Source organism: Sturnus vulgaris, chromosome 5 (genome assembly GCF_052056855.1).
Source record: "Sturnus vulgaris isolate bStuVul1 chromosome 5, bStuVul1.hap1, whole genome shotgun sequence".
NCBI classification, from domain to species: Eukaryota; Metazoa; Chordata; class Aves; order Passeriformes; family Sturnidae; genus Sturnus; species Sturnus vulgaris.
In genome coordinates this window covers 8,822,472-8,838,605 of record NC_142247.1, presented here as the reverse complement: position 1 = coordinate 8,838,605, position 16,134 = coordinate 8,822,472, and the positions used below count along the sequence as shown (strand labels likewise).

The 16,134-nt window shown below is 41.0% G+C and overlaps 1 protein-coding gene across 5 annotated transcripts in view; it reads left to right on the top strand.

The window, feature by feature from the left end:
* The window catches only part of SHISAL1 (shisa like 1), a 71,484-nt gene that overhangs the window by 45,473 nt on the left and 9,877 nt on the right, over window positions 1-16,134 (top strand). For 3 of the 5 annotated variants that reach the window (XR_015803677.1, XM_088164801.1, XM_088164800.1), the window contains exon 4: window positions 954-1,271. Coding sequence is in view for 2 of the 5 variants with exons in the window: in XM_088164801.1 (XP_088020927.1) it covers window positions 954-1,271 (318 nt within the window). In the remaining 3 variants the exon portion in view is untranslated. Of the gene's footprint in view, window positions 1-953; window positions 1,272-7,531; window positions 7,672-16,134 lie in introns of all 5 variants that reach the window. The other 2 variants (XR_015803675.1, XR_015803676.1) reach the window with 1 other exon arrangement.

The following is a 16,134-nucleotide window of genomic DNA, read 5'->3' as shown; positions in this document are numbered from 1 at the left end:
CAATGTCGTGATAAAATATGATTTCCTCTAAGTTTCTCTGACTGGCTGTGAAAGGAGAGCATGGTTGAGTGTGTGTTCAATTTTGAGTTCAGCTCCATGCAGATGTGGGTTGCCCACCTATGACTTTGATATAATTTTTCTCTGAGACAGCCTTCCTGATGACGTTTTTTGCCAACATCTCTTCAGCTTACTCTTGGTTTTACCGTCTCCAGTACATGTACTTACACATGAGCTCATGGGTCTAGATCAGCCTTTTATTTGCTTTCTACCTAACAATCTCATTTTTATACATTTCTTTCCATCTCAGTTCTGATCTCATCCTCCCCACTCACAGAGTTTCCAGTCCAAACTGCATTTACACCTGACAGTCATTTTTCTTTTAATAATACTTCATCTCCAGCAGGGCATTAGCACTTCTTCCCCTTTTTGATCTCCAAATTTTTGACCCCTTACACTTTTTCCTCCTGTTTTTCCCCCCTTTCTTTTAATATCTTTAGTCATCTGTTACATCTTTACAGCTTTCTGCACCATATAATTTCCATGGCCTTTATCTATATATACACATTTTAACGACACCAACATCTACATCTCAATGTAGTATGTTTTTTCTTTCCTGTTAGAAGGAAAATCTAACATGATATTGCCAATGTTCTTCCTTCCTAAAATTTATTACCAGCCATATTAAGAGGTCTTTAGTAGCTGCTCTGGAAAGCCTATGCACAGATGAGAAGGACAAAAATTTTTGTAGGAGAGGTGGCCTTAGTTTCTAAAAATCATGCCTATAGCAGTATCCCTACTGAAAAAATAGCTCATTTTTTAAAGACACATGCTTTAGAACAGTATTTTGTTTCAGCCATCTGTATATATTTAATGAATCAAACAACCTTGATGAACTAACACAGTGACCACTACAGAGAGATAACTTTTTATTGTCCCTTTTCTTCCATTCACAGCAACTACAGCGCCCTGTTAGGAGTGTGGATCTATGGCTTTTTTGTGGTGATCTTACTGATCCTGGACCTTTTATATTACTCTTCAATGAACTATGATATTTGCAAATTTTACCTGGCCCGCTGGGGAATCCAGGGAAAGTGGATGACACAGGGACAGGGCCGATGGATTAACCCTGCTCAGGACCCAAGACAGACACAGCCTCAGCCAGAGACACAGCCTCAAACTCAGCCCCAGCCTCGAACATCACAGACAGTACATACTTTAAAAGGAGATGCTTTAAGCCCACCCCTGGTGTCTTTTCAGAGTACATCTGCCTGGTAAGTAAGCTAAGCCATACTGAGATATATTCTTCTGCTGTTTTGGAGTGTGATCACCTGTATTTGGAAGTGCCTGTGAATTCAGGCTGAACATTTCTAGCACATAATTATTTATATCATGACCTGTCTGATCGAATTACTGCTTAGGAGCAATGTCTTACTCTGGAATATATTAAGTCATTTTTTAATCCTTTCCTTGGAGAAACAGGTGCTGCCATCTTTCAGTGCTGAACAGTTTTACTACTGTGTCATGCAAATAAACTAAAAATCTGCATCAACCATTATAAAAGTGGTTTTAATCTGGTCTCAAAGACCAATTGCTATGTGTATCTGTTGCTCTGGTTTTAAAAGACTGTATAAATAGCGACGTTGGAATAGCTTCAACGTGAGATATCACAAATCCTCTCTATTTGTGGTATGAGATACAGGAACAACATAAAAACCAGGTTAGTTTTTTATATGCACAGCCAAAAAAGCTTTGCTTTGATCTCATTTGAGAGAGTGACACAAGTAGGCTACGGTAAGGTTAAATGCTATGAAACCAAGACAAAAACTCCAAAAAACCCCTCAGACCAAAAGGGAGACAGATTTATGGGAGCAAGCAGAACTTGCAACATAAATAGGAAAAATTAAACACAGATAGCCATGGGACAGAATAGCATCAAATTATTTTGGACTGGTTTTGCAAAGAAAACACAAGCAAAGGGAGAGAGCTGAGTAAAATGTTTTTGTGAAAAAGAAAGGTGGGGCTTTTTTTCTTGTCAAGAAAGCATTAGGATTTAGAAGGATTCAGAGAGAGTACCAAGTCACCAGTGTATTTTAGAAAAGTTCCAGAAGGCTGAGTGTTGAGTTTTGGCAAAATAAAGCGATCCAAGAATGAGCAGGGTGAAAAAGATGACAGCAGTTCCTGGAGCTGTGGAGCACATGAAGCCTCAGCACTGATGTCAGTCTGAAACCTTCGGGTATTGCTGTGTTGCAGATGGGATGATTCAGTGATAGAGGAGGTTGCTTGGCACTGGAGCCAGTTCTGTATCCAGTGCAGATCAGACTGAAGGACCATTCCAGCAGTGCTTGCTCAAACAGAACAGTCTGGGGCTGCTACTTGAGAGAGAATTGCTTGTGCTTTGTTGTGAGCACTCTTCTTTTCACTTTCTCTTTACTTTTTCCTTCCTCTAATTCTTCTAGCTTTTTTGCACATTGGTTTCCCAGTCTCCAGTTAAAATTTCTATGTGTGTTAAGAACTACATTTGTAGAAAAGTAATGGTATCCTGCCTTGATATGTGTGTGTACATGTACAAAAATGTCAGCATCTGCAAATTTATATACTATTAGTCTGCCCTAACATTATAAATTGAAACCGTTCAGTATTCTTGAAGAAGTGGTTCCTGGTCACCTCTCCTGACTGGCTCTTGTTGTTCTGTTTCTTTGCTTTTCCCAAAGTGTTAAGCGGGCAATGTGTGTTAGGATCAGGTGAGCACATCCCCGATGCTCCTTGTCCTGTGCTGGCAGGAGATGAGCATTGATAAATCACTCCAGTAACACTCCCTTCTTCCCCAGTGAGCTGTTTGTGCTCCCTTCACCTCCCATAAAATTGTTCCTTTTTTCTCTCCCTAGTGCTTTCCTTGCTCAGTGGAAGAAATAAGTAGATGCTTCCCTATCAAAATCCTATTTATCCCCTGTATTTCAGCAAGTGAAACACTACACAAGCTTCCATATTTTCATTCTTGTAACCTGCAACTTCTGGAACTCGAAGCCCATGAACCAAGAGCACAGATGATTCAGTCCGAGTTGGATACAGAAAAAATAGCAGTAAGCACTGGTGATCACAGGCAAGATGTTTAGCATGCAAAAGAGGATTCTGAGTAAACAGCTCCCTCAGAAAATGACAGATTTGTGTACTACAGCAATTGCTAAAACAGTGGGGAGTGGGTTGCCTGGCTATTTATTTCTCTGTTAGATAATCTGCAGGTTATATAGATGAAAATATGGTAATTTTGCCCTACAGAAATTAAGCTTAGTTTCAGAGTCTGATTTTCTGCTGCGGTCTATATTTGATGAATGACCTCAGTACTGTCTTCTCAAAATGTAACCATACTATCAGTGAAGAAGTGAACACGTACTGGATTTATCATTTCCATCCCCATTTTTAAAATTACTGTGTCTATTAAAAGACTGGATTTAAATTTTCTACCTGAATTCCATTATTCTAGATTATGACACCTGTTTTGGTAACACACCAGGTTTCCAGTCTAAAAAAAACAATTTTTCAGTTTATGTTGCCATTTTAATATGTCCTAAACTTATCCCAGCTTTTTCTGCCTCTAGGGAAAACAAGCATTTTTCTTTAGCACCTCACAAACACACTCTGTGTGTGTGTGTGGGTATGTGTGTGTGTATGTGTGTATATATATATATATATGTATATACACACAGGTGATATCACCCCAATAAGAATGGTTCCTGTGTACAGATGAGCATTTTGAAAATGTAGAATAGATCTTTTAATCCTGACAGGTATGAATATACCCCTTAGGCATGAAAAACTTAAATACTGTTAAAAACATTTTCCAAACCAGTTTGCAAGTTTTCGTGATGACAGATGTTGAAGTTGTTAACTTCCTGTACTTCATTCATCTGAGCACAGCTAAAAATATGCCCATTCTAGAAAATACTACATGATGATAACAGGAAAGTGATTCTTGCAAATCCCTGTAGTACTGCAGAGAACTGATGGTGTAAGAAAGTGTCCCAAGAAGGATGCCAGGATTAGCCTATAGTTTGTAAAGTGGTTTTGGATTTTCCTGGATTAAATAAAATAAGTAATGGTTTGGGGTTTTTTCAGCATTTCTTTCCTTGCCCTGGTTTAAATGCTATAAATTGGCAATGAATTGGGTATGTCAGAGGGATAAATCAAGCAAGTAATAGTATAGAGTGGGTAGAACCCATCCTGTGATGTTTAAACATTTTGTCACAGTGGATCACTTCATTGTTTACTTGAGACAAAGACAACCATGTATAGCCATAATATTATTATAAGTAAAGAGGTCTGGAATCCATTAGGCAAGCAGCTGGCTGCTCTTGCAGCGTGGTGCCAAGATAGGAAGGAAAATCATTAATCTCAGGAGCATCCAACCCCATTTGGACTAATATTGCTTCGTCCTGTAGCGTGTGGATTTTGCAGACCACTAATGCTGATTTCTTCTTCAGTATGAAAACCACCTGAGGGCTGCCCAAGGCCTGTGTGGGCTGAAGGTCATGGTGGATGCACCTTCTGCAACCCGAGCTCACACCACCGTGGTTCCCTGCTGGTGCTTCCTTCAGCTCACCAGCTGGGCCCTTCCCGGGGGACACCCTGCACTCTGGGGACCTGAGCAAGCTCTTACACACGGACATGGAACTGCAGCAAGCAGCAGGCAAATTATTTCTACTGCTCTGCAAAGTAAAAGCCAGGGAGGCGATAAAATGAAATATTGCCAGTTGGGGAATCGAAATCCTGAGTGCTGAAACAACTTGTTCTCAGAACTGTGGGAATGTTTTTAGTTAATAGTAATTAAAATGGTCAGGCTTAAGAGGAAGATCACACTAAGTGTGGGCCAGGGCAGCCTGGCAGAATTCCTCCAGGTCCTCCCGTGACTGTGTTGTGTTCCAGATGTGAGAGGGAGACCTGATCCCTCAGCCTTGCTCTGCTGATGTTAAACTCCTCCTCACCTCCATCAAGGATGCAAATCACAGGGAATAAACACTGTCTTGAAGTCCAACATTTGCTTCTGTGTTCCCTGCCTCTGTGCACAGCAGCAGGCAGAGGCACTGTCAGTGATCACACATGTGCTCCATGACTCAGTTTCAGAAACCTGCTGCTTTCCTAGAATCGGGAAAGGTAGCAGCCCAGCAGGGTTAGCCCGTGTTATTTCCTTTACACAGCTGGAATGGATTAGGCAAAGACAAGTCTATTTTACTTTCCCTTATTATTAAAGGCTGGAATCTGCTTTTGCTGTGCATTCCTCTGGGGCACTTTGTCTTTCGGACAACAAATAGAATAGTTTCTAGCCTGCTGCTTTTCGCCTGCTACTTGACACCTCTGCAGATGACTACCAAAGCACCAGAGAGAATAAAGCCTATAAAAATACTGGCAGAGTTTAGGAGCCAGCAGGTAACTGAGCATGTCCACAGCAATGTACAAAAAACACATAAATATTTTGCTGGGGGCTAAAAAGACCATGTGAAAGAATTTGCTTTGATACTAAATTTTGAAACAGGATCTAGACTATCACTGCAGTGCTTCCTTCAGTGACTTGTAAGAGCTGCAATCTCGCCTGTGTCATGGGACAGTAGGTCACTGTGCACATAGTCCACCAAAACCATGAGTCTTTGTGCTCTTGATACAAGTTACCTACAGTAAGCAAGGGAAAAAAGGCTGCCTCCTTCCATTTGAAATAAATAAGATCTCAACTTGACATTTGCAGGAATAGGGTGATGCTGTTTTAAAGATGCAAAATTTTACATCATAGGGCCAAGCATAGTTTTTATTTAGATTCCCCCACCTAGATTTTATGTTAGATGAATATGGCAAATCAGAGTACCAGTAGCTGTTTGGGTTTTTTAAAAAGATTAAAATAAATAAAATTGAACATTTATACTGGGCTTTTAGAACTGTCTGGGAATTGACATCCCCTAGAAAATCTGTTTGGTTATAAACATTAGGTATGTGAGCCAGCATCCACCATTATCTGTGAGCCTCCAATGCCTTTGGAATATAGTGGGTTAGAATAACAGATACTGCTAAATGTATTTTCTTCTAAATATTCTTACCTTGCTTGCTGGGAACTGAATAACTGTAAAAAGTAGAAATAAGCTCTACCCCAGCCCAAACCAGCAGATCAGGGCAGGAGACCAACACACAGCAGGCTTGGAACCAAACACTTCAAAATCTGCAGCACCCTGAGTCTTGTTTGCTTGCCTTGAAACAACATGCAAAAAATTGGGAGATTTTGGTTCTATCATTTGCATTTAAATAATTCAAGTTACTGAGTGCCTGCTTCCTTCCTTCCTTGTGTTTAGCAATTCACTGTCAGCATGTGAGGTTAAGCCAATATGCAAGACTTTTGTCCAGTTCAGTCTAAATCTTTGTGTACATTGATATGCACAAAGTGCATCTTCTGTTGATACATGAGTAGTACACATTGTTCATTTCATGCCATATTCTCCTTTTCCTCTGGCTCCATAAATTATAGACACCATATTGATTTCTCTACATTCTTAACTTCAGATTCAGGGTATGTGGGCTGATTGATATTCCCTATTTCAGCTGTTTCTCAGCCTTTTCATTGAGTTGGGACTGTTGCATTCATCAGCTTCAAGAAAGTCTTTCTTTTTTAAAGAGACTGTACAGTTGAAGCAGTTTAACTTAAATAGGATGATCAGTTGTGAGAAAATAGTAATTAGGCCAAAGGCAGATGGTTAGAAGGTTATCTGAGTATTATTGCTGAATGAACTCTTCATGCTGAGAAATGAAATCTAGTAAAATTACTGGAAACCAGATCTGAACATATTCCATATTTAAATTCCCTCATCTATTCAGGATATAATTTTTTGCAGTGAGATCGTTACTTCATTTCCATGATACAGATATGGAATGGCACTACTGCAGTAGCAGATAGCAGCATAAAATTTATGTGAAATCAGAACATTCCAATTAAGCCCACAATTTCACTGCATAATGTCACAACACTGTAGCATCACACAGGAAGGAGTTTGACATCCCAAATTGTATCAACCAATTCTATCTCCTCTGTCAAAATAGAAATCCGTAAACTTTAAAAGACTCTATAAATATTGTGGTAGTTACACAAGTCCTACCCCGGCATCCTCTTAGGTACCAGATGCTCAATAGTAATTGAGTAGTGTTTTGCACATTTTAAATATGCATAGAAAAATAAAATAACATCCTCACTTGGGTTCTGAAGTATGACAGAGAAACTTTAGCATCAGCCAAAGGTATTTGCACCAGTAGAAAGAATAAAAGGGGAGGTGTTGAGGAGCTGGAGTTAATGATCTAAACAAACAATCCTTACTTTATGTAAAGTGGCAACAGGATTTCTAAGTAGGAGATTTAGTATAATTCATTGTTCTGAGCTGAAAGAAAGCACTTTTCGAAAATAAAAAAGCAAAAAATATTGCCCATCTTCAGTAGTTTATGCTGCAGAGAACTACTTAAAATACCTGCAGAACAACTATCTATGTACACTTGGTACTTTTAACAGAAGTGAGAAGGAAGAAGAAGAAAAAAGAAGAAAAGTGTCTCTGAAGTAAGATGCCATTGCTTTCACCTTGGAAAATGAACTCCCAATGTATATTTTGGATGTTGAAAAACAACTCCCTAAACTCAAAGAGGAACAAGCAGGTAATGGAGCTGAAGTTCCTGTGCTGACCTATTTCTTATTCTCAGTTACTAAACAAAAAGCCATATGTCATAAATAATCCTTCTATGGGTTAGCAGAAGGTTTTTTTAAGTAAGCTAAAATTTCTGTGAGAAATGATGGCATATTATGGGATACCAGACATTAATGAAATCGTTAGAAACTTCTGTGATAATGCTGAAGGCAGGACCATAAACGGTAACAATGTCAGACAATTATTTTCAGTGAGATCTGAGGTCAGGAATCTGCCACATCATTACTTCTATTGTCCCTGTCCCCTGATGAGATGATGATGAAAACAACCACAGTAGTCATTTCATCAGAGAAATGCTAAAACATGTCTGTATGACCTTGGTTTTATAATGATGTTTCACTGAACAGTTCAAGAAAAGAACTTAAAAGAAAAGGAACAGAAATTAGACACAGATTTTCATTATTAGCAAGATATCTTGGCTCTTTTAAGTCTCAAAAGCAAAATAGATCAAGAAGTATTGAAATCTGTCATTACACTCTTCATTGAGACATGAAAGAATGCTGATGTCAATCAGCAAACAATTTTCAGGAATTTGAAAGGTTTTGGGGGAGTTACATGACCAACACTGTCATAAATAAATATGCACAGACACCTACAACTCACTTGAGAAAAAAAAAAACTTACCTCTGAGGGGAGTTTGAAAGTTTCTCAGAAAGTTGCAATGCTGAGGAGATAAAACCAATTTAAGACATGAAATGGCAGGAATGTGACATGTCACTGGAACACAGTCAGAAACGCTGCTAATGTTGGTCCCACGTCAGGTGACAACATGATGCCAAAACAGAGCAAGTGAGGCACATTGCTTAAAACAACTTGGGAATTAGTTTAATCAGCACAACACTATGCAGCCTGCAGAGGAATAATTGGTTGGAAGTTGGCACCCATCAGAATATACTGGAAGGTAAAAAAGACATGCAGAAGGTGGTTATGTGTGGAAACAAGCTACCTCACTTCACCTCCCAGTAGGGTTATCTGTTTCCTGGTGTTTCTGTGTAGTGGGATCCTTTACCTAGGCTCCACAGAATCTCAGAGCTGGAATGACTGGGGAGACAGAACTATTGATAGTAAATGTTAAAGGCAGCAATGGAAAGGTGTTTGCACAAAGAAATGACCAAGGGGCTCGAATCTGAAGGGAACAGGCGCCAACCGCAGTTTTCCTTCCTGAAGAGCTGGTGCTCTGGTACACCTGGGAGGAGTTTATACACAAAGGAGCCATCCTAGTTACAGGAACTGTGTATTAATGGGCTGCTCATATCCCTGAGCTGAGTTCTGCTGAGCACATGGCACACAGGCTGCCTCCTGTCTGCTGGAAACCACGGCTGTCACATGGAAAAGGAACTGCAGCAGGCTTCATCAGGAATTACAGGAAATTAATTAAGCAGTCATTAGCTATATTCTGTGTTGATTAGTGATACAGATTTTAGTCATTCACGCAGAGGAGGGAGGCAAAGTAATTTAGTAATTTTCTGTTGCATTCACAGTCTTTGGAAAGGGGTGAGTCACAGGGAGCTGCAGAACCCAGCACCTGTTACCTGCTCATCCCCAGCCAAAAACCTTCACCAAAAACCTTCCCAAGAAACTGTGACTGGAAGGCAGCCAGAGATCAACCTTTCACTCACCAAAAACCTCCTAAACTTCTCTCATGCTGCTGCAGTTAACAGCAGCCAGAACACCTGCCTAATTTGCATTTTAAGACATTTTAAAGAAAAGTACATGATGGACTAAGAGTTGACTCCATTTTTTTTTTTTTTAATGTTCACTGAAACCTCTCAGAGCATAAGAAAACTAGGCATCCCAATTAAAAAGAGCCCCAGTGTTTGCATGAACAACAAAAAGAAGACAAAAATGGGGATGCATTTTTGTGGGTATGTTAAAAATATTACCTAATTGAGATGCTATTTGAAAAAAAAGGTGGTTCAGCCTCAGGTTGACTCTTCCTGTCTTTTCTTTGGCAATACATAAAGCAAAAGTAGAAATACCTGAAGCAGTCCAACAATCACACTTGGATGCAAGGGACAGGTTTTAAAGGAGTCAGAGACAAGTGAGATAATAGAAAAAACACCGCCTTGTTAAGCATTAGATGGTGAGGAATAATCCCCATCTTCCCATTCTGAGTCCTAATTCTCCAGTGTTCATTATACTAATAAATTTCAACTGTGAAGGCAACAGCTTCCTCATTTAATTTCTTTTCCCCCTTTATTCTAGTTGAATAAGTGCAAACACGGTCTGCAATGTTTAAAAAAAGTTAGTAAAAGTGAGCTAGGGGATTGCCTGGCTTTATCTTTCTGAGAGGCTGCTGCTATGATGGCTAAACAAGCGATCAGAATTCTGGAGTACACGGAGAGGAGATGCCACGTAGAAGCAGAGAACTGTTGTCTCACGAGTAGTGTGAGATTTCTAGAGGGAAACACCACTTTCCCTGGGGTCTGCAGCAGGAAAAATCCTAGTGACAGATGGGAAAGCATTCAGGAAGAGCTGCAGAGCTTATCTGACTTCTGGAAAGTTTGTCAGACTAAGGAGTTTAAGAAGCTCAAGGCTAAAAGAACATTAAAAGGCAATTTGAGCTCGGTCTATAAATTCTTCATGGCAAGGAGATTTCAGATAGTAGAGGACTGTACAAAGAGAAAAATACCCAGTACCTGGAAGATCTTTATATACAAATCTTTACTGGTGGTAGAGAGCAGGATTAAACTCAGTCAATTTACCCATCTAAAAGTCCTGTGTCTACTAGTTATGCTCACTAACACATTGAAAGAGGCATTTCCAGAGGGTTATTCATTCCACCTATGTTAAGATGGATGAAATTGCTTGGAAGCCTGGCTTGATTAATTTTTTTGATACTGTGTTGGAAGATGAGTCTATAGAAGTCGTTTATCCATCTGAAATTTGCCAGTGGGACTCATCTCCTCCAAATGTGCATTTCTTTTAAAGTTGGCAGTTGATCAAGGAAATGTCTTGAGATGCAGCAGAACATCCCTTACTTGTGATTTTTAAAATTGGCAAGGGAGCTTGTGGAACGTAAGCAACAGTGGAAAGAATGGGAAGCCAGGTCTGCACAGCTGGCCAAACTGAGGAGCCTAAGAGAACAGCTCTGCAAAAATCTGATTTATGTGGGGAACAGGTGAGGCTGCAGTCCCAGAAAATACACACTAACATCAGTCTTAGAATCATTAGGCTGGAAAAGACCCTTAAAGTCACTGAGTCCAAGCAGTCCACCAGCACTGTCAGCCCATGTCCCCAAGTGCCACATGCACATGGCTTTGAAATCCCTCCAGGGATGGGGACTTCACTGCCCTGGGTAGCCTCTGCAAGTGCTTGACAGCTCTTTCGGTGAAGAAATTTTTCCTAATATTCAACTTAAACCTCTCCTGGTGCCACTTAAGGCTGTTTCCTCTTACTCTATTTCTTGTTACCTAGAAGAAACCAACTCCCACCTGTTTTCAGCCTCTTTCCAGATAATGGTAAAAAGACACAAGGTTCCCCCTGAGCCTCCTTTTCTCCAGGCTGAGCCCCTTTCCCAGCTCCCTCAGCCCCTCCTGCTGCTCCAGCCCCTTCCCCAGCTCCGTTCCCTTCCCTGGACACGCTCCAGCCCCTCGGTGTCTTTCTTGTGCTGAGGTTCCCAGCAGTGCCCCAGGATCTGAGGGGTGGCCCCAGCAGTGCCAGCACAGGGGACAGTCCCTGCCCTGGCCCTGCTGCCACCCCATGGCTGGCACAGCCCAGGTGCCATTGGCCTCTTGTCCCCCTGGGCACACCTGGGCTCATGTCCAGCCGCTGTCCCCAGCACCCCCAGGGCCTTTCCCAGCTTTCCAGCCCCTGTGCCCCAGCCTGGAGCTGCAGGGCTCGCTGTGACCCAAGCATCCCATTTTCCCAGCAGGGCCAGCTCATCGTGCTCACCGAGCAGTCAGAAATCACAAACCAACAGTTGCACATCAAAACCCACACCCTGCTTTTCTCCATTTGTATCACCCTCTGCCATTCAGGGGACAAACATGGGGCCTTCTCCCTTCCCCACCTCTTCCAATAAACGCCTGATGATGCAGCTGCTGCAGAATAGCTGCTGATGGCAGTGGGACTGCGCAGTGATTGCATAATCACTCCAGAGAGTGGGAATCTCTGGGCAAAGCCTCATCCCAGCACCACCTGCCCAGTGCTCATCTCTCAGGCTCCGTGGGCTCACAGAGCTAGTGGAGGTAGCAGCACTGAAGAAGTGAAGATTATTTTTGTATGTAACAGGCTTCCAACTTTTCATGTGGAAGTGCTGTGAGGTTACAGTGGCCCCGAGAGCAGCCAGCAGTGGGGTCTGTTACAGCGTGTGCATGTCAGAGCTGCTGTGGAATTAATCATCCTGAATTCTTACAGCCTTTCTGCTTCTCCTCTGATGTTAAGGTGCACACACATGATAGCTGCAGTTATCACCGGGCAGCTTTAAGAAGCTTGAATTTCTGCCATAGAAAAGTGAGCAGCAATAGATCCACAACATGAAATATGCACAGAGATGCAAAAAAAGAAAAAAAAAGGGCAAATAATGAAAAGCAACATAAAACAAAACAAGAATAACCCACCAGCTGGCAGTCATAATGGTACACAACAAAGAATTTCCTCACATTCAAACCATGCCATACCACATGGAATTCCTCAGCCCTGTGGCACCAAGCAAGCACTGTTTTTCTTTCTCTGTGACTCAAGAAATGCTGCTCTGCAGGGGTCATACACTGTCACCAAGCCATGCACAAAGTTCCTGTTGCAGCCAAAGGACATTTGATGCCCCAGCACACCCATGTCTAGATGCAGCTGTGAGACAATTTAAAAATAATAAACCAGTCACAGTTCCAGCACTGGCATCAAAACATGGTTCTGTGTAAAACCAGCCATACAGCTCAGATAACCACTGAAGAGAAATTATTTTCTTCTTGCCTTTTGCACTTTTCTAAAATTGCCCAGGGTCCTTGGCCTCTTCTCTTTCCACATCATAGAACACCTCAATTTCTCCTATCACTTTTTAACATGGGAAAGGTGGGGAGGAAAGAGAGAAGCAGCATTTCTGCATAAAATTGTTCTAATATCTTTTCCAGTATGTAGTGCTGTAACCAATGATGTTGTTGTGGGTGTTGACCTTCTGCTCCTAACTGCAAAGAAACAAAGTTTAAACTTACTTACTGCTTTAATGATTCTGTGCAAGGAAGCATACACTGGATCTACAAAAGGAAGCCAAACAGGAACCAAATTAAATTTCAAAGGCTTTACTCTATCGATTTTAACAATTGATACTTTTGCTAACGTTACAAAGTATCTTCAAGTAAGTATCTGAAGTATCTTCAGAAACTTATTTTAAAATAAATACTTTATATTTTCCTGCTGCTAGAAAAGCCGCACAAATTCAGTTGTGAAAAGAAAAACACACACAGCAAGAACAGTTGCAGAAAACAAGACTGGTTACATATTACAATGAAAGGTCTCAACACAGTAATTACTACTTATTTTCTCTTGAGCTGTGACTGAGAAGACTAGCCTTCTTAATACTGAAAAGTGAGAGTAGACAATAAAGCTCTTCGTAAAAGGAAAAACTACTTCAAAAATTACTTTTTCTCATCTGTCATTAATATGCATTTTATTTCCAGAAATGACAGAATCTCCTGTATTGTACAGAGGTAAATAAAAGAGCTAATTTAACTTGCAGCAAATACACAACCCTGGGCTAAACCACGGGTTTGGTGCTCAAAACTCAAGTACTGAATCTGATTCCTCCCTCCTAAATAGATGGTTGTGCAGCTGGAGCAATTTGAGCCTCTGGCAAGGCAGAGGGAGCAGCACATGAATCTTGTCTCAGAAAATTGTTCATGTTCAGGAGAGAGAAATGGAAGAAAGAAAGGGGGTAACTTGCTGAGCCAAATGAAGTGCAGAGGCTGAGAAGCAGTTCCAGCACCCAGAGGGGCTCTCTGGTTGTTGGAGGCCAGCACAGGACCTGGGCACCTTCCTCCTCCTCCTCCTCCTCTGCTCTGCCCCCTGTCCCTGCAGCACTCACCCTCCTACCAGGGAACAAGAGCCTGGAGCATCTCTTAGTGACCCAGCTGGGGTCCAGTTCAAGCAATATACTCATTTGATCTCTTTTGCAAACCAACATTGCCATCTTCTTTCCAACAGAAGCTGAGAGAAACTCTTGTCCTGCTTCTGACAAAAGTCCCCTGAAATCTCAGTGGCTTTCAATTTTCTTGGGTTCCGTGGGCCCAGAAGAAGTCAGCACCTCCAAACTCTACAAATGGTACCAGAACATTCCAATCTCATGTTTGGCTGACCCCTTTTCCTTTGCAATGTGTTTCAGCAGCTCAGTTTCCACGAAAGTGATTGGGTTTTAGCCTCTATTGGAGATCAGGACATGCTAGGCAGCAATTTTAATAGATTGAATTTTGCTGATGCCAAGAATTCAAAAATAATCTACTGAGCTAAACAACAGCTCAGGCCAGCCTACATCAGGTAAATATTGTGCTCTTTTTGCCCTATTTTTGAATTCTACACAGAAACAAAGCCTACACCTATATAAAAAATGTCAGGGATTTTGTACAGGAACTGTGGGCCAAATAAATAGATATATAAATAAACATGTGCATTCCTTACATCTGGCAGCACTTCTCCTCTCACTAACTTTCCTGTTCAATTAATGCCAAAGTACAAAGCACGTTGTCCTGTATAACTGATCTGCATTTACCCTGAGCTGTAACTTGCAAAGACCTGTTACAACACTTAAAATTGACTATCCCCATAAGTAAAGATGCTCTGAGCTATGCTGAGTATAACTTGCACAGACAGTCTTTGAAATTGTCCTTCATTTATAAATAAATTCATTTTAAAAAATTAAGAGCTACCAGACTCCTCTATAAGTGCTCTTATTTCTGAATCAAGCAATACTGTTAAACCAAAGTTTTGGTGTTTATGGGTTTTTAAAAATCCCTTGATTTTCAGTGCATTAGGAGACTGTGGAAGCAGGGAAAGGCAGTGTCCTAAGCTATATCATAAATCACATGCCAGGTTTTACTACTTTCTTTTTTTAAACCTCATTTTCAATTTCTAGGGGATCTGTTAAATTAAAATTGTCAGTCAGCACACAAGGAGGCCTTTTTCTTCTATCATGTACCTGAATTTTTCACAGAAGGGCATGCTCTTGTAAAGTCTCCCATACTTTCCACTGTGCTGTCCTGGATCTGAGATGAATGATTTGGCACTGCTGGGTAAGAGCTCTGCACACATGGAGAATATTTGAGTGTCTGAGTTATGTCAGAGCCACTTTCTAGGAACAGATTTTGAAAGCTGGTGACATCAGCTTTTGGGAAACTGGGATGAGCTGAAACCAGAGATAGCTCTGTCCTTACCAGTGATACAGAAATAATCCAAGTTCACAGATTTATTTTTTTTTAAGAGCTTTTACAGCAGTACCAATCAAATCAAGATCAAATTGAGGATCAAGCCCTGCTCCAGAGAGTGCCCATCTATTACCCCACCCACAGGAACATGCAGCATCTCTTCTTTCCTGCCACTGAGTTTGAGAGATAGGGGGGAAAAAAATCTAGGACTGCACATGCAGTTGTAGGATAAGAATCTGCTTCTCTTTCCAGAGGTAGCTGTGTTCGAGGAAATACCTACAGGCTGTGGGTTTTCCATCAGAATCTTTTGGGATGTTACAGGTCCCTTCATCAAATCTGGTCGTGAATAAACTTGAGGGAAGAAGTTTTCTAACCAGAACATGGAGACTACAGAAACTCTTCCACTTAATGGTACTGGATTGTAAAATAGAGCTGCATATATTTACATGGAAAAATCGTATATTTGCATGTGGCAGTGTGAGAGTGAAGATGGTGTTAAGAGAAATCTCTATTAGTGCTGCACATTTTTATAATTCAGTTTTTTGGGCCAGTGGGGCTTCTCATTTCCTAAGTTAGGCTTGGGACTCTGAGGTTCCTGCACTATCAGTTTATTTTGGAGCCTGTGTGAGGAGGAATAGAGCAGTTCTGCAGTTGCTTTCTGTTGACAATAAAGGACCCTGACACAACTCTCTAGAAATTAACCCATCTTACCATTCTGATGTCTGCAGTTAGGCGGGATGAAACCCACTTGGAGTATCTTAAATTTAAAGAATCTTAAAAACCTTAAATCTTAAATTTTAAATCTTAAAAACGCCATTAAATTGCACTACACAGAGCAATAAATCTCCTTTCCAAAGCAGCACACTTGGACCTTAAAGAAGCAGACAAAAAAAAAACCTCACTTGGCTCTAGCAATAGTTCCTCTGTTTTCAAATATCTTCCTTTATGACAGGAGTGCTATTAAAGTTATTTGGTCACTCTGTTATATGAAAAAGATGTGAAAATGAGCACAGCCTCAAGTGGAATAATTATTCTAGAGCTCCTCACATGATACCCAC